This window comes from Bactrocera dorsalis, chromosome 5 (assembly GCF_023373825.1).
Source record: "Bactrocera dorsalis isolate Fly_Bdor chromosome 5, ASM2337382v1, whole genome shotgun sequence".
Classification (NCBI taxonomy): domain Eukaryota; kingdom Metazoa; phylum Arthropoda; class Insecta; order Diptera; family Tephritidae; genus Bactrocera; species Bactrocera dorsalis.
In genome coordinates, this window is record NC_064307.1 from 46,009,851 (window position 1) to 46,036,451 (window position 26,601).

The following is a 26,601-nucleotide window of genomic DNA, read 5'->3' on the forward strand; positions in this document are numbered from 1 at the left end:
GAATGCCGAGATGACGCGCTCCATTTCCGATATCAAATAGCCGGTTATAATGACGTGATAATGGTTGCCATTGATGGTTACGTTCTCACCGGCATCGTTTTTGAAGAAATATGGGACGATGATTCCACCGGCCTACAAATCACACAAAACCGTTTTTTTCTGTATGAAATGACAGCTCTTAAATCTCTTCAGATTGCTCTTTGTCCCGCAATTTCGAACCGACGCTCCGCGGTCTTCGTGTACACTCTCAGCTAAGGCTGCTATAATTTCTTCACTGCGTGCTGGACGTGGTCTATTCGGTCGAATATCATCCAATAATGAATGATGAGTCTCAACATAGGTGATAGCATTGCAAATAGTACGCTCAGTATGTCGATTATGTTGACCATAAGTTGAGTAAAGCGCTCGTAATAAAGTTGAACGATTTGTGAAAGTTGTTCAGGCATAAGTCTTTCCATGTTGAAATGCCAAACAATACTGCATAAAAACAAGATGACAGCTTGATACGACTCAACCGTAATCTGACAAAAAACTACCTCAACTTGGATAGTTATAAAAAACATTTTTCCGATTTTGATCGTCCAATTTGTATGACAGCTATGTATGTATATGCAATAGTGGTCCGATATTGGCGGTTCCGAAATGAACAGCTTTTTGAAAAGAACCGTGTGCAAGCTTTCAGTTCGATATATCTGTTCTAACTTTTCACCTGAATATATCGCTTCAATTCATGTCACCTTGTGCCGGTCACAAGATGAAGACTTGCATGAAACGACGAGGATCGCTGGACGCCTTGTAATTTCAACTAAACTATCATACTTGTACTCGTACATCTCATACATATGTACATGTACATGGTATGTGCATATGTAAAATCTTCTACGCAAGCCAATTATCTGTCAACAGAACTCATTGCACACATCACTCGTAGACGATTTCTTGCAAATTAACAGTATATGAACGTAAATGCCAGTGATTGACACTTAAATTTATATAAGCATAGACATGTGAGAATCGATCAGCTCAATACACGCAAAAACAATTACTATCCACTTAATATTACATACATTTGCAAATCTGAATTTATTTTATAAACTCACATATCGGAAAATATATACCATTCAAATACTAAGTGTTTATTTTGGTTTTGTTGGTTTAAGGCATCACACGTTTTTGGAGTGTGTAGGATTTTCTTTTTGAATGACATTTTATCTTCATTTTATTATATATTGACTCTGAACAGGATGTATTAAGTATATATCGTCACCTGAAATGCAAAATAACGTATCACCAAAAAATCCGAAATTGAGTGTCTTTTTGATTACACTTCACTACTTCAAATTACACACATAATATTACATATGTTCAACATTTTCAGGTTCTGCGGTCAGATCTAAACCAGTTTTAACCAATATTAAAATTTTGTTTCACTCATGTTCCATTTTATTTAGTGTTTCATTCGTGCCACTTTAAATTTGCGAAAATGTTGTTACGTTATTTTGCATTTCAGGTGACGATATGTATGTAGTATGTATTGTGTGTTTTGCATTTAATCAATATATATTAATAAAATCTATGAATATGTGATCCTCAATTTTATCTTGAATGAAATAATAAAACGGAAATACCGAAATGTATAATTTTATAATTTAGAATCAATCAATCAATTTTACCAAATCTTGAGTTCTTATCACACTCTCATTATACTTAACATTTTCCTATACTTAAGCTTAATAAAAATAGCATTTCTCAATATCGGTAATTGTAAGCTTTTAACCTCTGAAGCTTTGATAAACTATTTTATTCTAGAGTCGCTGGGACTAAGTATATGAGCACCAGTGCTCCCGCTTCCGCGTTACTATAAATAAATGTACACAAACAGTGTTGAAACAAAGAAAAATGTTAACTTTTTTTGCACCGAAACCAGAATACCCTTTGACTTTTGTTTGGTCGGTTTGTGATATAGTGGACCGATCTGCACAATATGCTCAGATATTATAACATTGCCTTGAAAATAAAAAAGTTTTGTGAAATAAAAAAGTTTTCCATACAATAATTCTGATCGTTCAGTTAGTGTGGTAGCTGTATGCGGGTGGGATATCGACGGTTCCGACAAATGAGCACTTTTTCAGTAGAAAAGGACGCGAAATAAATTTGAGCCTCAAAAGCTAAGCAGAAATCTTATCGAAGTTAGCAAAAAATATGAAAATGTTCTTTTTCATAATCACATCATATAAGCACATGGAAATATACTATATCAATATATTAAATTATCAGCTATGTTCAGTTTTTCACTTTCAGTCCAAACTGGATTATTTTTCAAGAAGAAGTGGCTGCAATTAAGGCAGCAGTAGAAGTACGGTTTCGAAGTACAGCTTTATTCAGACAGGTGTGCATTCAATCCGACAGCAGAGCGGCAATACCGGCTTCGCTAACAACGCGGTCACAATTAGTCAAGAAGTGTCAAACCTCACTGCACTAACATAATAAGTTCTATAAAGAACTTCTCACTGGACGCTGTCTTGTTCGTACTCAAGCTGTGACATAGTATTTAGACATAACATTTTCATAACTTTTGTTAGACTAAGGTCGAATCATCTCGGTAGTTAAAGCTTCTACAAACCAGGCATGTGGCTAGAATCAACATTGGCCGCCTCACCGAATTTAAGTAAGCCCCATGATGTTGTATTGATTTACGACAGGTTTTTGTTCACAACGAATGGATGGTTCTAGATGATTATTGAAAGTGTATTGAAAAGAAGACAGTTCTACTCAGTTTTATAAGATAGATAAGGATGTCGCTAACAAATTTTGGAAGAAGACAAAATATTTATTAAAAAGTTGTGCAAGGAACTTGCAACTGAACTCCATAGCCCCTGCTAAAGCTATTTCCGATACAATGGCTGCTCCGAAGACTCTATTAATAAGTACTAGATTTCGACGAGGTAACAAAAACCAAACTCTATAAGTCGCTCATAATTCCCGTCCTGCTATATGGTGCAGAAGCTTGGATGATGACCACAACCGATGAGTCGACGTTACGAGTTTTCGAGAGAAAGGTTCTGCGAAAAATTTATGGTCCTTTGCGCATTGGCCACGGCGAATATCGCATTCGATGGAATGATGAGCTGTACGAAATATACGATGACATTGACATACGTGTAGTTCAGCGAATTAAAAAACAGCGGCTACGCTGGCTAGGTCATGTAGCCCGGATGGACGAAAACACCCCAACTCAGAAAGTATTCGACGCAGTACCCGACGGGGAAAGCAGAGGAAGACCTCCACTCCGTTTGAAGGACCAAGTGGAGAAGGACCTGGCGCGCGGTTGTTAACTCGGCTATAATCGCGTAAGCGGTGTCTACGCCAATTAAGAAGAAGAAGAAGAAATCTTCCTAAATATACGTTTTCATTTTCTTAACTGCTATTAGGAAAACTACTTGTAAAAGAAAACGTTACCGTCAACTACACAGTCGTCACAAAACTAACTTCAAATATAAAATAATCAATAAAGGTTATAAGACCGTACAATAGATTCATCAAACGGCTTTGAATTTAGACTTAAAAGTCTCCACCTAATCCTTTGTAACGTGAAGTCTCCGCATCCCATTTCAAACAAAACAGAGCTTGTTCGGCACGTTTGGCTCCACTTATGGTCAATATAATCGGCCTATTGAGCGTACTATTCGCAATATTATCACCCATCTTGAGACCCAGCATTCATTATTAGATAATATTAGACCGAATAGACCACGTCCAGCACGCAGTGGAGAAAATACACTTGTATAACAACCGTAGCTAAGAGTGCACACGAAAACCGTGAAGACTCGATTTGGCGCCGTTCGCAGCCTGATCCTGAACGATGCCCACGATTGCGTCCTCAATTTTGATCTAAATCAAAAATGTCAAAAAGATTATTAATCTGTAGGAAAGTCGCTTTCGTGCTATGGACGCTCTTGTTTAATTTAACAAAATGGCAGCGGTTTGAACAAAATGTATCGAATTAGACCCTTTTTTTCGGCAGTTTTTGGTAGAATAAATTGGGACTAAATATCTTGAAAGCTCTTCCTTTGAGAGTGGAAACCATTTTCAAAAACACCATTCTAAGAAAAACGCGTTTAAAGATTGGAGTTGCTCCGTTCCGAACTCTGTTCCCTTTCTACAAGAAACTCTGTATGACCGTAATGATTTGAATTTCGATTTCAAAATTAGAGAAAATGTTTATTAATGTGTATACTATTCGTTAATGCAACAAAAAATTCTTTTTTTTTCGAAAATTTCACACTGAGACGATTCTTAAGCATATTATCTATATGACCTTTCTGTCACCGATAGGCGTTTACTCTGCATTTTGGGATTTAAGTAAAAGACAATTTGAAATTATCGATTTAAATAAATCGAATATATGGATGAAGAACCATCACCTGCGCCACAAATTATTATTTATTGAACCATATTAATACCACATCAGAAAGAGCATCGATTACGCGAAAGCACGTCAGCATTGAACGTCAACCGATAATCCATGTCATGCCTGTTACCTATGTAATAAATTCCTCCATTTGTGTATAAATGTACATATGTATGTACAGATGCCTTTTTTACACGTACATACATGCATATAACATGTATAGTTTTGAGAAAAATTATTTAGTTGCATATTTACATATTCGTGAAATGCATTATGTAATAAAATATAAACGCGGTCATTATTTCTGTTCATTAATATTTTTGTTCTGCTGTGTTCAATTAAAAGCGACGGAGCAAAATATTGAACTCAAGAGCATCGTTAAATTTTTCCAGTGTTTTGTGCGGTCAGTGTGATGCATCGGACTACCCATAGTTGCAATTTGAATAATTTTGCATATTGATGCGATGCGAGAGAGCTTTATGGGAAAATTGCACTAATAATAAAGGGTTTGCATACTCCTTAAAACAATCAAACAAAACTGTGTCCATTCCGATCCTTTTTTATTCTACTTTTTTTAATGTTTTCGGCAATTTGCTTTTGCATCCCACATAATGCCACTGCACGCAAACCGTATACGCTCGATTCCCATAAATTATATTTGGCAACGCATCACGCGACTCAATCTTGCGATCGCCACTTTTTATTTTATGCTCTCGCAACAGAGTATAATAGTTTTTAGTAAGACATTCGCTTTTTTTATTTTTTAGTAACTGCTTATTTATTACGTTTGTAGGCGATGACTTTACCTCGTTGCTCTCTTTTTTAGTTTTTTGTATTTTTTTGCCGAAGTACCTGCTTAGAACGAAGTTTCGATGCCTTGCGTAGTTTAAATTCTTAACCACTTTCTGAGAACCAAAAAAGGTTACCTTATAATTTGACTAATTGAATGGGGGTGGATTATATTCGCACACACGCTTTTGCACAGTCAATCGCCTTAGTTCACTTCTGAGCATATGCAACTAAGGCTGTGTGCCAAGGGATAACTTTTATTTTTGTGTTCAGTTAGGGTGAAAAAACTTACTTTGGTGTAGTTTTTGAATTTTTCTGTCAAATGGAATGTACAATTTTGACAAACAGCAAACACAATTGCGACCTTTTAATATTTGTCTTACTATTTCGAACTCAAAAAATCAGTTCATTTGAAGATTTGTCATTAATTGGAAAATTAATCTGCAGCTTTTATACATATAATATGTACATATATAATATATGTACATACATAATTTAGATATAAGTTATGTCAATCTTAAGTAATCGTATTTATCTACATATGTTTATATTAATCGTGGTGTAATGTTTATTTTAAAATATTTTCTTCGTAAATACATTCCTGTATTCACATTCAAAAGTTGTTGTTTGACAATTAAATGCTGGTTTATACGAGTACTTCTTTTTCATGATTGAAATTATATAGCGTTACCTCACACATAAAAGAATGAATATTGATATAATTATATCCTTGCAACCAGTTGATGCAGAGTTTGAAAGTTTTCTTCTAAGTTGAAATCCGGGGTGACTGTTTATCTGTCCGTCGGATTATGCAAGCTGTAACTTGGGTAAAAATTAAGACACATATTTTGATGAAACGTTGTATCCATATTCCTTGGCAAAAAAGTAAGACGGAGCTCGTAGATTGGAGCAATCGGACCACTTCCATAATTAAGCACTAAATTAATTAAGATATAAAACTCTAATTTGGCACAGGAGATCGCAGTGGAAAGTGACACCTGTGAAAACAAAGTTGTTAAAGTGGGCGTAGTTTAATGTACATATCTCTTAAACTACTTAACCAGATAACGGTTCTGTGAAACTGACTTTAATTTTACCCGCGAGATGGTATGACACTGCTTTCGTGGAGCTTTGGAAAAAAATTTTATGTTGGGCTTGGCACCGCCCACTTTTAGGTAAAATCACATATCTCAAAAACCTCTCAAACAATTTCAACCAAAATTGATATATGAAAATTCTCTGACATTTTTATATTACAATGTGAAAATTGGCGAAATCGAACAACAGCCACACCTCCTTCTGATATAAGACAATTTAAAATCCATATGACTCTTTCCTTTCGTGTACAACTCAAGAAGCAATTAATAAAACGAAATAAAACTTTGTAAGAATTATGTCTTCAGAGCAGTGTTTCCCAAAGTGGGCGACAACGCCCCCTTGTGGGCGCTGCAGGTGTCAAGGGGGGCGGTAAGAGAGCTCATAACATCAAAGAATGATATAGCTTACATGACAGACCTGTATAAATTGTTCAACGACATGAATCTACAACTGCAAGGCGAATAAATTTCAGATCTAAATTTAATTAAAACAAAACACGTCGCTGCTGCTTTCGCAGCCAAACTGCTTCTACATAAAAAGAATCTGGGCAGACGTGAGTTTCAAAATTTTCCGAATTTATCAGTATCATGCAGTAACGACGAATTGTTTGCCTACTGCCAACATTTGGAAAACCTCCACATTGACTTCACCGAACGATACCAGGACATTTTGAACTTGGAAATACCTGACTGGGTGTTGGATCCGTTTTCAAATGTCAACACAGCAATGTCACCTCAGCTGGAAGAAGAACTTATAGAATTGACAACAAACGAGGAAATAAAAATCAAGTTCAAAAATGGTTCCACGAATTTTGGCTACAAAAACCGATCTCGCAATTGTACCCTGGATTGTGGTCAATCCTTCAACGATTCTTGATAGCATTCCTATCGTCATATTTGTGTGAACGTGGATTTAGTGCTGTGACAACACTGCTTACTAAAAATAGAAATCGATTGCTTGTTACCGAACGTGGCGACTTGCGACTGTTCTTGAGTAAATAGGAACCTGATATTAACAAACTTATTAAACAGCATCAGATTCATCCGTTATTTTAGTTTAATTTTTAATAAAAGATTCTCTGTTTTAATACTATAAAGTTGTGTTTCAATAATCATTCTTATTGGCAGGTGGAGCCCGTAAGAGTTAACTTGAGACCTAACCGCCGTTGTATGTTACCTACTGCGCTCAGGTTTCAAGTTGCTGGTTATAAATAGTAAAAGTTTCGTTTAGAATTCTCCGTTAATATAAATACATATATAGGTCACAATAATTAGTTTCATCGGAGCTCACTAACTTTCGAATGATTTTGTCTGTAGCTGAATGTGTTTTGTTTTTTGTTTTCAATATTTTTGCTAAATAACATGCCATTTACTTATATCTAAATAAAAAATGTCTATAATTCAAAAAGTACCGCTATAAAGTGTTGTCAAATATACACAGTTCTTGAACATTTTGAGTGGTAAGCTTTGAGTGGCCACGAGTATATATAATAGAAATTCAAATAAAATCCTTTCCTGATAATAATATGTTTAGGTGCTATAAATGGGTTGAATCAAGGTTAATTCTTTCCTTATTCCCAATTACCTAATATAAAGAATTTTAAAATACCTGGTGACTTTCTACCGCATATATCGGCCAATATCTGAGCTATCTTAATAAAATTGAGTGAGCGTGTTATTCTTACCACGGTGTACATAGGTATATTTGTGCTTAGAATAAGTAAAATCGGGTGAAAGCTTGCCCTGGACCCCAGGCCTTATGTATCTGGAGGTACTTCCCTGGCTTTAATCCTTGCAAGTTGCAAGGATTAAAATGATTGGTTATTCCCAAACTTAGCCCTTCCTTACCTGTTTTAACATAATTTTAGCTCACGCGAACTAAAATATAGCAATAACACTAAGTCAAAGTTTATGGGTTTCGATACATGTACATACATATCTAAGTCAAGAAGATTTGGTTGCAATTTATCCACGATTTCATCGAATAATGTAGGTTTAATTCTTCTGCAACATTTAAAGTTTTGAAAAACTTGAAGGAATTCCCGGGCTTTGCTCTTTACAACTTGCAAGAATATAAAAAGTTCGGATAGACCCGAATTTGTATATTCTTGTATGTGTACAGACTCAGTATTGTGCAGAACAAAAGCAACAAAATGCTCATATACTTTTAATTGCTAACTCCAGTTAGATAAAGTTTATCGTAAGTAGTAGTAAAAAATGACTTAGAGCAAACTGATTAGCAGTTAATTTTCTGTGTTAAAGGCTTGTGGCACGAAGTAAAGTGATATTTGTTTTCTGGATTAAATATTGCCACTACACATTACGATTGGAAAATAAATAAATGAAAGAAGGTTTTATTTAGCGATGAATCTTAATTTAATACAATTAATTCTGATGGAATGTGTACGGTCCGGCGTAATAAAAACAAACATCTCGATCCACGGAATTGTAAGATAAGTTTTAAACGTAGGGCCGGTAGCGTAATGACTTTGAGTTGTTTTTCCAGTGGTACTTTTAATGGAATAATATACCGCTTTTTGTATAAAGATACTTTGAAAACGATGATGATACGTAGGTTGCATTTTAAATTGCGGGATTAAAGAGCAAAAACAAATTTTAATCACCGAAAATCGCTTTATTGTTTATGAATGTATTCTCTATTAAAATCTATATAATTTTGAATGCGTTTGAACCAATTGTCGAAGCTCTTTTGCCACTCTGATTGAGGTATCTCTAAAACATGGGTTCTGAACGCATCAACCGCCTCTTCAGATGCCGAAAAACGTTAACCTCTTAGTTTATTTCTTTAGTGCGGAAATAAAAGAAGTCATAGGGTCCTAAGCCAGAACTATACTCATCAAATCGAAGTTTTGAGTACTCAAAAATGCATGTGTTTCAGTCGATGTGTGCGAGTTTGCATTGTTGTGGTGAAGAGTGATCTATCTTCGGCGGTTGGTTTTCGTAATTTCTTGAAAGGCAACTGGCAACCAGGGGTTGTGTACCACTCAAAATTTACTGTTCTGCGTTATCCTAATGGCAGGCAACCATTTGCTTGGAAGTGCTTCGTGCGAGAACAACTTTTGTGGGATTCGGCTCATTTTGAAACATTCATGCAGTCGACCAATCTATGCTTTTTTTTCATTTGTGTAATTACACTATTCGTCACCTGTCCCAATTTCATAGAGGTGTTTCGAAGCACAGTATTTTTTTAATGTTTCTCCCGACCAATCGACAGGAGCATTTTTTTGAGAGATTGGCAAGTTGTATGGGATCCAACGTAGTAAAATGTCCATTATTGAATGTTTGCTGATCCCTTTAATCCCTATAGTTGCCCCTGTCTCACGATAGGTCACATGACGTTCTGTCAATATTAGTTTGTGCATAGCATCAACAGTTTCCGGAACAGCAACTGATTTTGAATGACCTTCACGAAATCCGTTTTGGAGTGATCTACGACTTCGATAAATTCATCATACCATCGCTAAACACTGACCCTCGAGGGAGCTTCATCGCCCAAATTAAGTTAATGCAACATGCAAATGAGTCTCAGTGTGAAATTTTCGAGAAATTGATTTTTTTTTGTTGCATTATCGCCCGCCGCCATTTTGTCAAAATTCAAAAAAAAAACTTCCATAGTGCAATAACGACTTTCGTACAGATTCAAAATCTTATTGAAATACTTGGTTTAGATCAAAATTGCGGTCGCAACTGTGGACATCGTACAGGGCGGTTTTTTACGTTTCATTTTAACAATTTTATTCAATTATTATACACCCAATAAATAAATATAAAAAAATCATTTTGTATTTGCCATGAATGTATTTATTTATAAAAAAGTCGGACCGATTTTCAACATTAGAAAAGAAATTCGCGAAAATCAGTGATTTTCGGAGGCTCACACTGAGACGATCCCTTAATTCCATTTTTTGCCGACACTAATATTTTCAGTTACTGTAAACGACACAAAAAGCACTCGTATGTCTAAACGTTCTGAGTATGATAACATTAAAAATGTCAAACTTTACGATAAAGTTGTGAATTGCCAGATTGCAACACTAGTGTTGTCAAATCACTACATATAATAGACAACCTACGTACCATATGTAAAATAGAATATGCCTCTTCATTGCTTATTTGAACAATAACATTGCGTCTCTTTAACAATAACGACTCGAAACACGCATCTGAACCCATTCGAGAATCGCTTTAGTATTTTAAAGCAGACAGTTTCGGGTCAATGCTTCCGTAACCAGGAAGAACTTTTTAAAACGTTAAAAACGCCATGGAGACACATTCTGCAAATCACAATCGACAAATTAATAAGGGTTCTTATACAAATTATTTAGCTGTTAATTTAGTTTTGCACACTGGCAATAAATTCTTCTTCTTCTTAATTGGCGTAGACACCGCTTACGCGATTATAGCCGAGTTAACAACCGCGCGCCGTTTCTTCTTTTCACTACGTGGCGCCAATTGGATATTCCAAGCGAAGCCAGGTCCGTCTCCACTTCGTCCTTCCAACGGAGTGGAGGTCTTCCTTTTCCTCTGCTTCCCCTGGCGGGTACATTTTCGTCCATATCAATATTATTGGCATACGGCAGCAGCTGTACAATCTTATAAAAGATTGCTCGATTAAATTCTGCAGCTCGAATTATTTCATGGAGTCATGTGTAGAAGTTCACGCAAGTGAGGAAAGTTCTCTGATTGCCATTCACTTGGGAGTGGCCAGAAACGATTCTTTTACATGTGACTCAAGCAGCTCACGACTTCCGATCACTGACCAAGTATCCTCTGGGTAGCCTAAGAACATCCGTTTGAAGGCGAGCTAAAGTGAGAAGGCGAAACATCCCCTGCATAGGGTTGTGCGCTAGGTTTGGGACCCACCACGTAAAAAAACACCCCCAATGAAAAAGCTGAAACAGCCTCGGATGAGAGACCCCCCTTTTGATGACGACCGTGGCAAACGAAATAAGGACTATGATTTGAGGGCATGCACCTGGAATGTCCGGTCCCTTAATTGGGAAGGTGCCGCTGCCCAGAGAGATTTAGAGATTGTTTACTAAAAATTTAGACATAACATTTTTGTAAAACTTTTTTTAAGAGAATATGTACATATGTATATCAAATCTTTTGGTTGAAATAAATTTGTTGCTTTTGTATTGCACAGTACTGTAGATATATCTCCACAAAATTATCTATGTAGTTTGTCTGTACAAACACTTGTGAATTAAATAACGTAAGCATATACATACATACATACATTTACTAATTGTTAGTTTTATCCCGAATTCCGGTAAAATTACGCGTTTTTTACCTAACTTAAAAATGTATGTGAAAATTCAAATAACTCAGTTTTGAGTTTTTCATTTTTATCTTGTACAAAAAGTATTTTCCTTTACAAACACACTGTAATTTTTTAATTTCTAATGCTTTTTCTAATTTTTTTCTTTTCATTTATTTCGAATAAACCCCAATTTTCAGATCCCCATTAGTTATTTTTCTATTATTTTTTGTTGTTTTATCTTCCTATTCCAATGGGTTTCAACCTACTAATATATTTTTTCACTTTGTAACATTTTCAAGGCCTCCTCAATGATCCATATAGTATTTCCAATATCGTTTTCGTAGCAAGAAAGTATTCGGGGCTACTGCCCAGTCTGGATAATGTGGAACCGATAAAAGACAAATAAATAATCATTAGTATTTAAAACATATGAACGATTTTTCTTTAATAGATATATTTTGGAAATTTCAGTGACATAAATTCAGAAATAATTACTTTTAAGTGAAGCCCAAAATACCCACATATTCGTATACATATACATATGTATGTATGTTTACCTGAGATCTGCCCGTAAATACTAAGTACGTTGAGTGTGAGATAAGTGGGTGTGATATTGCGGAAGGTTCCATCTAATAACTTGGAATCACTATATAGCATATATGTATTTATAATTTGTGAAACCGAAAAAAAACAAATATACAGAATTATTGGAAATAATAAGTAAATATTTTAATTTCATGGGTATTTAGAAATTCATTTCAATGCTGGTATACATACATATGTACATATGTGCGGATGATGTACAATTTTTATTTAGTTTGACAATCCAATTCTATAAACTAAAGTGTAATTTCCTGCCTTCATAAATAAATGTATTTTAGAATCGTTTCTAATTACAAAAATAAATTCGCTTTTGGAGGATGCCATCGCATTCATATTCGTATGCATTTGCCGAATCAGTTAAAACAACTACAATGAAATTTAATTAATCGCACTCAAAACAGAAACGTGTGTTGGGCTCGTGCCTTGCGTATGCATTTCCGTCCACGAACGCATGAGAAATAACCCAGTAGGAAAGCGATTGCCAATATATTAAGAACACAAATAGTATGTGGTTGTGATTCTTTAGTTAAAGCTCGCACAATATTACAAACTTTGCATGAAATTTAGACAATATAGAGATTTCCACACAACAAATCAAATGGAACCATACTTTTCCACTGTAAGCATATTGAAACCAAAACTTAAGAAAACTAGAGTGTAAGATGAACATCATATGAAGATGAAGGTAATGGAGCAATTATCCTCTCATTTCATTGACTGCCTAAGACATAAATTGTGGTTTTGTTTGTTATGTGCAGTCCTCAGTCAATAATAGGTCAAATGGAAACTATAATAATGATTACTTTATTCGGAAAAAGCCTATTTCGTTAACTTTTCGCTACAATTACTTCGATCTTCGGACTACATTCCCGACGAAGCAGTCTTACTGCTGAAATACAAGTAGAGGCTTAGGACTTTCGATTTCAGTTCTCATTACTTTTGGATTTTTGAATTTTTTATATATACATATATTTAGATGGGATTATTATTTATTAAAGGAAATTTTAGAAAAACGCTAAATTTCAGTACTTAAAAAAATATGTACCATCTATTTCAAGTTTATTATGCATATTTTACATAATAAGGAAGATTTTTGTTTTGCAATTTGAAAGGTTACCGTATACCACCAGGGCACCGGGCATAGGCATATACATATGTACATATATAGGCGTATGTGCGTTTTCATGGTTGTGAGTACAAGAATGCATAAATACATACATATGTATGCATGTAGACTCATATTGGAAAGAGTTAGTAAACTTTCTGGTCTGAAACGAGCTCAAAAGGTAGGAGCGAACTGCAGTATGTAGTAGCACGATGGAATTTTCTTGTTTACCCTCACACATACTACATATTTATACAGAATACACACATTCATGTATATATGTACATATGTATGTGTGGAGACGCATTGAGGCGCTCGAAATACGTTTATATGAAATGTTATGCCTTTGCATCTCTGAGTGTCTTACTGAGATTTCCTTCTGCAGACAATTTGGTTTAGACATGCTGCCGGAGACAGTGAATGCATTTATGAATGAATTTTACTACTTCATTAAAAATTGTTCAATTTGCATGCGTTGGTGAAACCGTAGTCTGACCGACACAGTAAAATCATAATATATTAAAATCGATTACCATCCTCGTCTTAGGTATTCTTGGCTTAATTCATTACTTTTGTTATGAATATAGTTTTCGTATACATACATACATATCCTATATGCACATACATATGTACATACGTATATCCGTTTATGCATATGAAAGGTGCGTTTGCGATTATGCGTTTTGTAACCTAACAGAACTATTGCAGACTCAGAACCTGCCATCCATTTATAGCTCGAGATGAAAGCAATTGAAATTAAGCAGGGCACCGTTTGAGCATTGTTTTCGGCCACTTACAAGCCGTGCTCCTACACATGCTCGATTGTTTACAAATTTCGTGATCACAAAAACGAAATGGAATGATCAATTTCTTGGACCGGAAATAATTTGTTGACTGTGAATTGACCGAAAGCGCAGTTTTACGGCTTTGAGAACTCAGTTTTGTTCTCAAATCAAAAGCGAAAGACGTAATGAAGGGCCAAGTTGGAATGAACTCTCATACCTACCTAACTAACCCAAATCACTGTACTCTTTTTAGACGTGTGATTTTCAATGAGGCAATACATTTTTCGGAGTTGGCTTTTTTGATAGTCTTCACATGAGTTATGCTCGATTTAATTTATCATTCCATAATGAACAGACTTATTCCTTACATTTGTAAATCCTGAAATTTATTTACAAATAAATGATTCGGCTCCGGAATGCAATATTCGCCCAGCAGAGTCGAGAATTCGAGCAACAAGGGATCGTTTTTGCACCACATTTACTCTAGTGGATAATGCGCATTCTCAGAGAAGTCTTCTGTGCGTTATTGTGGATTAGAATAGCGAAGAATAAGTCCATCCGCCATCGCGCGCAACAATTGGAGCTGTGCTCATCCACTTTCGGGAAGAAGATCCTGGTTTGAGGGCTTGCAAAACCTAACTCGTGCAAGAAATGATGCCGAAAGACCAACAAGTGCCTCGCACGTTCGATGAATTGGCCCAAAACGAGATGGGCAAAAGCTCATTTTGATTGAATGAGACAATTTGGAAGGTTAATAAGCCATTATTGAGACGCTAAAGAAAAGTTACTGTTTACAGCTTATATCTCATATAGCTCATCGTTCCATCGAATGCGATATTCGCCGTGGCCAACGCGCAAAGTACCATAAATCTTTCGCAGAACGTTTTTCTCGAAAACTAGCAACGTCGACTCATCAGATGTTGTCATCGTCTAAGCCTCTGCACCATATAGCAGGACGGGAATTATAAGTGACTTATGGTTTTTGTTCCTCGAGCTTCTCAATTGCCTACTCAGTCCGAAGAAGCACTTGTTGGCAAAAGTTATCCTGTGTTGGATTTCTAGGCTGACATTGTTGGTGGTGTTCACGCTGGTTCAAAGATAGACGAAATTATCTACTTCAAAGTTATGACTGTCAACAATGATGTAGAAGCCTAGTCGCGAGTGCGACGTCTGTTTGTTTGATGACAGGAGATACTTCGTCTTGCCTTCGTTACACTCTTATAGAAGATGGTACCTTTTCTATTAAGTTCTGCAGCTCGAACTATTTTCTCCAAAAGCAGGTTGAAGAAGTTGCACGATAGGCAATCGCCTTGTCTGAAACCTCGTTTGGTATCGAATGGCTCGGAGAGGTCCATCCCGATTTTGACGGAGCTTTTGGTGTTCCTCAACGTCGGCTTACAAAACCGTATTAGTTTTGCGGGGATACCAAATTCAGACATCGCGTGCTGTCGAAAGCAGCTTCGAAATCACTGGTCTTTTTCAAGATTTGACGCATTGTGAATATCTGGTCTATTGTTTACTTGCCATGTCTAAAGTCACACTGATAAGGTCAAATCAGTTTGTTGACGGTGGACTTCAGTCTTTCACACAGTACGCTCGATAGAATCTTATATGCAATGTTGAGGAGGCTTATCCCACAGTAATTGGCGCAGATTGTGGGTTCTCCCTCTTAGTGGATTGGGCAAAGCATATTTAATCTCCAATCGTCGGGCATGCTTTCATCCGACCATATTCTAAAAAGAAGCTGATGCATGTTCCTAAGCAGTTCTTCACCGCCGTGTTTGATCAGCTCGACCGGCAATCCATCGGCTTCCGCCGCCTTGTTGTTCTTCAGACGGGTAATTGCTTTCTCATCCGAGGCTGTTCTTTTTCATTGGGTGCGTTTTTTTTACTGGTGGGTCATAAACCCAGCGCACAACCCTGCGGAGGGTATGTTTCGCCTTTGCACTTTAGTTCGCCTTCAAACGGATTTTCTTAAGCTACCTAGAAGACACTTGGGCAATGACCGGAAGTCGTGAGCTGCTTGAGCCATATGTAAAGGAATCGTTTCTGGCCGCTCCCAAGTGAATGGCGATTAGAGAACTTTCCTCACTTGCGTGAACTTTTATATTTGTATATATTTGTATTTTTCTTATTTTTTGTGCCTTCTCTACGGATGATGTTAATGAATTCATTTACACATCTGTATTATCTTCTTTAACATTCTCTGCTCTGGTAAATTTTGTGTACATTCATCTAAGGTTAGCACCTTCGGGCCAGAACTTGGCTAAATTATCTGTCGGTATAGCAGCACCTCGCTCCGGGCGTCATCTAGCGATGAATTTTCCATTCTCACATTCAGTGTACTTCATTAGTAATGAATCAATGATGAACAATGAGCAATGAAACAAATAAATTTTGTATAAAGTCAATTGGAAGGTTTACAGGCTTATATCCTTGCAGTCTGATTGGGACTATTTTTCTACTCTCCCTACATGTTGCTCAAAGTGTAGTAGTTTTGCTCACCTGACGATTTTCGGTTACAGCTAAACTAAACGAGTCACAAATAGCACATATATACATATGTATATAAAAATGTACATATATAAAAATGTCATAATGGGTTGTCAAAAAAGTCTTCCGGAATTTTATTGATTTTTTTTTTATTGAAATTGAAATGAATTTTTAATGACTCATGCCCAGCGCTTGACCGATGCTACGGCTGCTACTATGCCGGTCTCTTTCGACCAATTCAGCGATTTTATCGCAATTTTCGACGACAGGCCTTTCGGAGCGTGGCGCATCTTCGACCACCTCTACCCCAGAACGAAAACGTTGAAACCATTGTTGTGCGGTGGAAATGGAAACTGTATCGGGTCCATAAACTGCACAAATTTTATTGGCGGGTTGAGCTGCATTTTTGCCTTTATCGTAGTAGTACTGTAAAATATGCCGTGCTTTCTCTTTATTTTGCTTAATGTTTGCGACGCTATAACTCACGAACGACTTAAAAGAAACGACAATCAATCAAACACGTATTAGCGCGTGAAATGAGCTTTCCAAAAAGGTATAGCATGACCCGATGCGACGAATAAAACTATAACTACGCGCTTTCAGCGCCAACTAGCGAAAATACCGCAAGACTATTAAATTTCATTCATCTATCCCAAAAATGTTCTTTTTCGAAATGCTCTTTCTAACTTAAACTTCTAACCAAAACATTCATACATATATATAAACTTCATAATTTTTGATTATTTGTTAGACAATTAGTTCACGAGGTATAATATTTTGGTGTAAACAATGTTAATTTAAAAATAAATTTCTTGAGTTAATGAAATCCTATTTTTTAATGGAAATAAATGCTGTTGATAACAGAAAGTCCTTTGATGAGTGTTTTCAATAGACATCAAAGGAAAGTGTTGAAAATTTCCTTAATATGTAAATAATTAGATCTGAAAACTCTGTGTAAATTGACGAGTTCCAAGCGACTAAAAATATCAAAGCATCTATAATTATACTTATAACTAGTGTTTAGAGCTATGCTAATTTTAGGTAAATGGATAACGGACGCTGCCAATATTTTACAGTCCACAAAAAAGAGGTAATTGCAAAGAAAAGTTCTACTGTTACAAAAACAATGCTTGTTGCTTTAAAACTAAGTAAGTCAAGTTTTGTGTTTACTTAGATCGATTGTACTCTATAACTTCCCTCTATTAGATCTCTAGTTATATACGAGGTTTTTACGAAAAGTATTTCTAATTATCGAATAATGATTATTAGACATAGAAACCGAGGTTCTATCAGAGAACGTAAAGACATAGAGAAGGTGCAAATCGAAATCTGTATGATGGTTCGATTGCGCGGCTAACAGAGCTGATAGATTTTGGGTAGGGAATTCACCATTCTCGCTGCTATTTAGCAGAATTGAGCATGTTCTTTGGCAGAAATATATGTAAATGCCTGAAAATAAATAAAGAGAATTTGCTTCGTAGAAAAATATACAAAATATACAAAAGCATTCTCTGAGTGACATATGCACGCTTATGTTATATTATGTGAACGATTGTCACATATGCGTGATTTTCACATATGCATGCTTATATTGAATTAATGAACCATTGTCACATATGCGTGATTATTTTGTATCAAATGAACAATTTTTTTCCGAAAAATGGTAAAAATTTTAATTTTTTTTACAAAATCAGGAAAAATAAGGAAAAATTATTTTAATTTTATTTCTCTTTATTTTTATTTTTTAATTTTAAATTATTTAATATTTATTTCGACTATTACAAAGTGAAGATGTGCAAAATGATCTTCATTTCTTCAAAGAAAATTGATGACCTTCATGAAATATGCATATTCGCATTATTTCGTTATCATTTCCACATTTGTACCAAAAGAATTTCTATGACACATGCATATGTACATATGTATATTATTTCTTTGGCACATTTGCCTGTATGTTTACGAACACAAATACGAGCCACATACATATGTACATGCATTCATAACAACAAGTGTCGCACGCATCTTTCGCATCTCCGTCTTCACGGTCAACCAATGGCGTTTTGTCAAAGGGTCAAATGCTGAACACATTGAGCGGGGATGACCGCAAGCGACATCTGTCAAATATTAAAATATACACGTTCATATGGACACAGTTGTGTAGTTGTGCAGCTGTCTAAATAACTGTGTCCATAAGAATGTGTGTATTTCAATATCAGATTCAGATGGCGCTTGCAGTCTATCGAGTTCTATGTGTTCAGCACATCAATCTGTCGAAGCACTGACGCGACGAGACGCGAAAGAAACTAACAAACGATTGCCGATTGTTACCGCTTCCCTTGCCGCTGTAACAGCTTCGCCAACGAACTAGCGTAAATATGTATGCATATGTATGAACTTGCATACATATCGACGCTGATTTTTGCGAGCTAAGGAAAAATATTTTAGAATTGAATATTATAAATCGACAACTCCGTTGTTGCCACTTTTGTCACTTCTTTCTGTGAAGAAGCATCAGAAAGATGTTCAATTTATGATTTTTAGCTTTTGCCATCGTCGCGAGAAGACGCTTGTAGGCAAAGGCATGCTCGGGGAGATGTTACGGCGTCTGTTTATATGAATGAAGCGCGGTCGCTTGTGGCATATGCGCCTGCGTTTATGAATGAAATCGTTTTTGTTGTAGAATTTACTACATTTGGGCTTCGCCAATTCGGCTGCCATATTGACTTGTGATGCTTCTTCTATTTGAGCAGTTGTTGTTTTTATAGAACAATGCTTCAATTTTTTGTTCGTGACATATTCACATGTGTACGCATATGTATGTTTGTATGCTTGTGCATTATTTGTTCGCAAGTGTGTCCAAATATATGCACATATAAGTATATATGAATATATGAACATACAGATCAATGCGCGCACATGTAATATATTGATATGTAAGTGATAAAATCATGATATGAATTTCTGAACGCGCACATGCGTATACATGCAGTCATATGAGCAGATAATAAGATTATGATATGAGCATGTGCAGAGACATACGTTAATATGATGTATGTACATATGTACGCATATATTGTTGTGATAAACTTAATTTCTATTAGTAGGAAATATAATACAAAAATATTTATTAGTATAATATATTATGTAAAAATCAAAGAAAATTATTAAATATGCAAGTCCAAATTGACTAAATATTACTATGCATGCATTCATACAAAATTGTACTCATATCATAATTATGTGTACAAGTCAATATTCAATTGCCGACGGCAAAACGCAAAAGCATACATACATACTTATTTGCATGCATTGCGATTCCCAAGTTGAAAAATTGAAGCTGAAAATATAACAAAGTTGGGAGATCATAAGGAGCAGCATGCATATGTTTATGTCTTCATATTCATATTCAATGCATGCATATGTTTACATACATATGTCTTCATATTCATATTCATGCACACATATATTTATCTCTCTGCATATTCTCTGTTTGGACATATACGCCATGTCATCATATGCCGTAAATTCATATATTTGTTTCTCTTCATATTCTTTGTTGAATATATGGAGAACTGTTAAAAATGTAAACATTTTACAGCGTGACTTCTGTAGACGTGAGGTGAATTCCCTACACAAAATCTAACGAATGTTCGCTGTCGAACCTGCACCTTCTCTATGTCTTTACATTCTCTGGTTCTATCATCTCAATGGAAGCTGCCGTATGAGCCCAAACAGAAGAGCGTCGTGCATCATGAGTTCTTATCAAAGGGTCGTAAAGAATATTACCTGCAAGCTATGCGCTATTATAGGTGAACACACTTATAAAGAGAGTCTAAAGAAAAAAATCTTAATTTAACAAAAACAAACAAATTATGGAAGAAAATATAAAAAACTTTGCTGACAAAAGTCTACATACAATACATTACTTATGTATGTACATGGATTAGTTTCCCAAATTGGGTCGAGCAACGGTGTACTATATACAAGTAAAGAAAACTTTGAAAATAGTGGTTTTACTAAAGTTAAGCCGAATACCGAATACATAACAATGACATCGCAACCGATTATCTATCCAAAAGCAATACATAGAACTCTAAATGATAACGGGTTCCACAAAGAAACACCATGCAAGAAGCCATTTATTTCAGAAGGAAAACCAAAAATTTGGTTTAGAATTCGCCAAAGAATAAAAGAAAATGGGATGTATTTTTGTAAAACAAGTTTTATTTCCAGATAAGGCGAAGTTCAACATTTATGATAGAGATGGAACAGAAAAAGTTTGAAGCAAAACTAAGGCTGAGCTTGATCTGAAGGACTTGACAGCTTAATGGTGTGGAGAGCTGTTACGGGCTCTAGAGTTGGACTGTTAGACTTTATTGAGAGTAATATGAATCGTTGCAAGTTTAAGTATCTGTTGGAGTAGAAATTGAAGTCTTAGTGAATAATTTGGATCTCAGTTCCAGTTGAATGCAAAGCATAAAGTGGAAATTGGTAAGGATTGGCCAATTTAGTATGGTCCCAGACAATTGAACATACCACCTTAAAGCACTGCTTTGAATAGAGTCGAACAAGTTTAGCATTTTTGGGGAATAGCACTAGAAAAAACAGATTTCTACTGTCAAATGTATATACATATGTACATATGTATGCAGTTACTAATACAAGCATATTGCCGCTCAAACAAAATAAATAAACCTTTTTAAGTACTCACTTATATTTATAAGCATTCAAAGTTGTGTTCATTTGCACATGGACATATTTATTTTATGCAATGATATAAAATTAACCAGGTTTAGAGTCAAAGAACTCTTAATGACAATTGATCATAGGGAAGTGGATAAAATTTCATTTGAATGCCAAGTGAAATGACGAAAATTAATAATGTGAATGTGTAATAGATAAAGAAGCTGCCTATGTAGTTGTTGTAAATATATACCGGTACATAGCCTGTATATATGGCTGTGTAAATTCTGTGTACAATATTTTTTTGCTTAAAACTGGATTTGCGCAATTAAACATTGGTGGAGAGGAGAAAAAAATATCGTAAAGCACCTCAAAGCCTTCTGCTTCCAATATAATTTACGGGAGTATTGACCAGTGTTAATTTCATTTCGAATTTCAGCATATTCATGCCAAACAATAGAAATCTAACATACGAATACAAGACGGTAAAAATACACACATGAAGGTATGTGTGTATATGAGCAACGTAATACACGTAGATACGTACGAACACTTCATATGCACACAAGCATGTATAAATAATGAACCGAGCGTTAAAGAAAATAAATCTCAAGTGGAAGGGTCAAGTTAAACCAACAGAAAATTCACTTTAGCTTTTATAAGTAAAATTAGAGCTAAAAAGATAAAAACATACTATTGGATTCTGTTAAAACGATTTCTGATTGCGAGTTTGGCACAAATAAAATTCGAAATTCTATTTACACGCCAAAGCTCTATACATACTTGTATGTATATTTGTAGATACTAGGTATCGAATGTTTAGGTATTTAGGTACCAAATTATATAATTCACCAGCTTCCACTTCGTATAGCCAAGTAATGAAAAAAACAGTCGAGAGATTTTTTATAAACTTAAAAATAAACAGGTTTGGAGCTGATAAATATTCCATTTGATGTTGGTGAATGACAAGATAATCCAAAGTAATCAATCAAAATTATTTTAATTTGAGACACACTAGCATTAAAGTAAATAAGTATGTGTAAATTTATATATTAGGTCTGTCGTAAAAAAAACATTTTATTTGCTAAAATCAAAAGTTTCATTAATATTGTCGACAAAAGCACAATATTTTAATCCAAGCCTACTATTATTATTTATTTCTTCAAAGTTGAAATTGAGTATCTGTTATAAAAGAGCAAAATATCAGCAATAAATTAATATTGCTTTACGGTTAACTTCGGTTGCATCGAAGCTAGAATACCCTTAACAAATAAAAATGTTTTCAAAAAAGAAAATCTTGATTCTCTTGAATCTTAGCCACATTATGCGTTAGTGGTGCGATTTAGCGGGGTTTATAGCGTTGTTTGGCATAATACACTGACAAATTACCTAAAAAGTATGTCGTAAAATGAACAAATTTTTCATATAATCACTTGATTCCGCTCGCTCAGTTTGTATGGCAGCTACTAAAGGGTGATCCATTTCGAGGTTCCCTACTTAAAAACAAAACACAGAAACTTCAAATTTAATGGCGAATGTTTACTATCATTCGAAAGATTATTCTCTGGCATTTATTTTTTGAAGATTATCTCTTTCAAATGTTGGCCGCGGCTAAGTCTCAGATAGTCCATCTGTTGAGTCCAATTTTCGATGACTCGTTCGTGCATTTCGACTAGTAACTGCCGAATGACACGCGTTATGTTTTGCTCCAAGGCTTGAATGGTAACGGGACTGTCCGCATAGACTTTAGACTTTACATATCACCACAGGAAAAAGTCTAACAGTGTGATATCAGACGATCTTGGTGTCCAATCGACCGGCCCAAAACGTGAAATTATCTGCTCACGTAGACTAGTGCGCGACTGAACTCGTCACGCTGACTATTTTTACATATGTATATTTCGTAGTCCCCGACATTTCCTTCTGGGTGTACCTAATTTCCTGACAAACTTAATATACCCTGTTCAGGGTATAAAAATATCATAAGCGCGTCATTGTAAGATATTTTGTTGGCATCTGACACAAAATACAGAATACTGATGACCTTCCATAAGAAAACTACACCTGTTCTTATTTTGTTCTTTGGTATGTTAAATTTCGTAAGAAACTGCCTTAACCTAATGTGAAGCTTTATGAATGTTTACTCGCGTTTATCCTTGTGTTTTGTGTATTCATTTAGAGACATAGCTTCAAATAACTTATGTTTATACAAGACACTTGAAAAATAAGCGATCCTTGTTTGCTTTATTGATGCTTCATCTGCTATTTACTTGTATGTGCAAAACTATATTCAAATAGCTATCACTATCACAATGTTTTTGTTGTTGCCTTTAAAGATAGAAAGAAATATCAATAAATTTGACCATACTATTAATTTAGAAGCTTATTTAAATGAGCCAGGTTTGTGAATAACCCCATTCATATACACACATGCGTATGTATATGTACGGAAATTGATGCGAATGAATGAGCGTAACCGTTATACACATTAAGTTAGTTTCTTGAAGAGGCAAAAATCAATTAGCTTTGTTTTCTGGTTGCACAATATTCTTAGGCATTGGTCAGAGCAAAAAATTTACATATTCCTTAATCGTTTTTAATGATGTAATAAGAGGTTATTAATCTTAAACTTTAGGTTGAAACGGAATAAAATGTCACATGGTTAGTGCTAGGGTGGCTAAAAAATGTGTTTCCCCCTTGGTGCTTCTAAAAGTAGATCCTTAGACATCAAAAAAGTTTCTCCAAGTGTAAGCTCTTAATTGTAACTGAAACGTCGTCTGCCGTACGGGTTTATGTTTTTGCTTTATTGTGAGATAGAAATTAGTTCTATATCAAATAGAAAAGTTCTCTTAAAAAGTGATCTATTTCGAGGTTTCCTACTTTTTTAGAGAAAAAACATAGAAACTTCAAATTTAATGGGCAATATTTAATATCATTCAAAAGAACATTCTTTGGCACTTACATATATTTTGAAGATTATCGTTTTCAAATGTTGGCCACGGCTGCGTCTCAGATGGTCCCATCGTTGGGTCTAATTTTCGATTGATAACTGGCGAATGACACGCGTGATGTTTTGCTCCAAGGCCTGAATCGAAACGGGATTGTTTGCATAGACTTTAGATTTTACATATCCCCACAGTAAAAAGTCTAACGACGCGCTATAACACGATCTTAGTTATCATCGCGCGATAAGGGTCGCCATTGACGGTTACGTTCTCACCGCTATTACTTTCGAGGGTATATGGATCGCTGATTCCACCGACCCACAAACCACACCAAACCGGTTTCTGGATGAAGTGGCTCAAATGCGGCAATTTTGGTTGTTTGCATACCCGTTGAGCCAGAAATGGGCTTCATAGCTGAACAAAATTTGGTTCGAAAACTTTGGATCTTCTTGGAACTTTTCGCTTGGAAGGTCTAGTGGCTTCAGTTCTTGTTGAACTTTACTGAACAAAAGTAACATGACAGCTTGATACGACTCATGCGAAATCTGTCAAAGAAAGGCTGTTGAAAAAGTAGTTCTAATTGGATCACCCGTTATAATTTGCTTAATTTACAAAATATTAATTTTTTTGTTAATAATAAATGACCATTTTTGTAGAGCAAATTTCCTGCAAAATCGAGGATTTTTTCAAGTATGTAGTTGGAAGCGAGATATAAATTTTTCATATGATAATAAGAAAAAAATAGAAAATTGTAAGGCGGAGAAACTGTCGTCAAATTGAGAGTACATACTTGTAGAGCTTTTTGTAGAGATGTCAAAGAATCTACTTTCCAGAGTACCAAAATAAATAATGTTTTTTTTTTATTTTACCCACCCTAATATACTTACATATGTATATGTATATGTAATTTATATATTTTTTTATTTATTTACATTTATTTGGTTGCCCGATTTCGCTCATTGTCGCTAGATATCAATGTGAAGATAATATTGTGATCTAATTTTGACGAAAATTGGTCGTTTAGTTCCTGAAATGTATTTCACCTAAAACGAATGAGTCTTATCAACCCCTTCCGTATCACCTGGGATGTAAAGTTTAATACTTCTGTCGTAATGATTTAGTGAGTTACCGCACTTTAAGTAGTTCAGGAACAATCTGGGGGCTCTCTCCCTCTCTCATGCTCTGGTGCTACACTGATATTGTAAGACCAATTCTGCTCTACGGTGCAGTAGTATGGTGGACAACTAGTACTAAACCTGCCTCCTACAGACCTTTTCGCTGAACACTGCGCAACAAAATCGACGGGACGACTACTGACTGAAGGAAAATTTGCATAAAATTCTAGCGCATAGCTCGGTGGATAATGGCGGTTGGGCGAACACCGACTACATGATCTCACTTTTCAACTGGGAAAGAAAGAAATGGCTGGCGTAAACACTCTAAACATCTATACGGATGTCTTGAAAATGGGCGATGGAGTTGGTACGGGAGCATAATGTCCAGAGTGAGGCCTAAGGCATTTGCTATTTCGAAAGCCGCGGAGCTGGCCTCTAACGTAATTCCAGAGTCAACATCTAGTAGAAGTGATTGCCAAGAATGGCAAATTGACATTGACATTGAGAAACCTATGATAACTGGAGGAGGTATCGATAGTGGGGCCGCAGAGTCTGTACTAAGCGCAGGAATCTTAAAGATGACTACTCCCCTTGGACCTAGCAACTGAACTGCATCTTGTATCGCAAAGGACCAAAACTGGTCTATGCGTGACTTATTGGCCTACTAGATGAACCTAACCTAATATGGAGAGTGGTCGGGGTTATAAACCGATTTCACCCATTATCTCATTGTCGGAAGGCCAGGAAATACCCGGATTTCACTCGACATCCTTATCGTTTTATCGATAGTTTCAACTGCTACAAACAGCTGTAAGGTGAACAAAACTATTACACTCTGTAACAGAATTTCTGGTTTGGACAGCGCTCACTGTATACGTAGCGACGCTTGCTTTGTGTACCCTCAAAATCGGTTCAACCGTTTTTAAGTAATTCTTTCTTTTGCTTTATATTACAATTATAATTTATGTTGTTACGCAAATATATACACATACATATTTACATCCATTTGAAAAAAAGGTAAACATAAGCCGATGGGCTTGATAAGTCACTCGGCAAGTTTTAAATTTAAGAGACATAAATAATTTCTTTGTATTATGGCGTAAACATTTTAATAAGATGTTGCTGGTATCCTTTCTTACGTAATAGACTCCAAATAAGGTAAGAGCACGTATTTCCATCGTTCCAGCAGTTGTTTAGATTTGGACGTTGTAACTAAATTGACAACCTTATTAACGTACAGTTAACAGGCGGGCGCGCTTTTGTATATCAGGCGCGACTTGTATAGGTAGGC

At 35.6% G+C, this 26,601-nt stretch overlaps 1 protein-coding gene across 5 annotated transcripts in view; it reads left to right on the top strand.

Moving 5' to 3' along the window:
* LOC105233973 (transcription factor AP-2-epsilon) overlaps window positions 1–26,601 on the top strand; it is a 110,802-nt gene that overhangs the window by 50,098 nt on the left and 34,103 nt on the right. The window contains exon 1 of one of the 5 annotated variants that reach the window (XM_049457424.1): window positions 20,594–21,058. The exons of the other annotated variants lie outside the window; for them this stretch is intronic. Coding sequence (XP_049313381.1) covers window positions 21,035–21,058 — 24 coding nt within the window. The 5' untranslated portion in view covers window positions 20,594–21,034. Of the gene's footprint in view, window positions 1–20,593; window positions 21,059–26,601 lie in introns of those variants that run through there. 5 annotated transcript variants of the gene reach the window in all.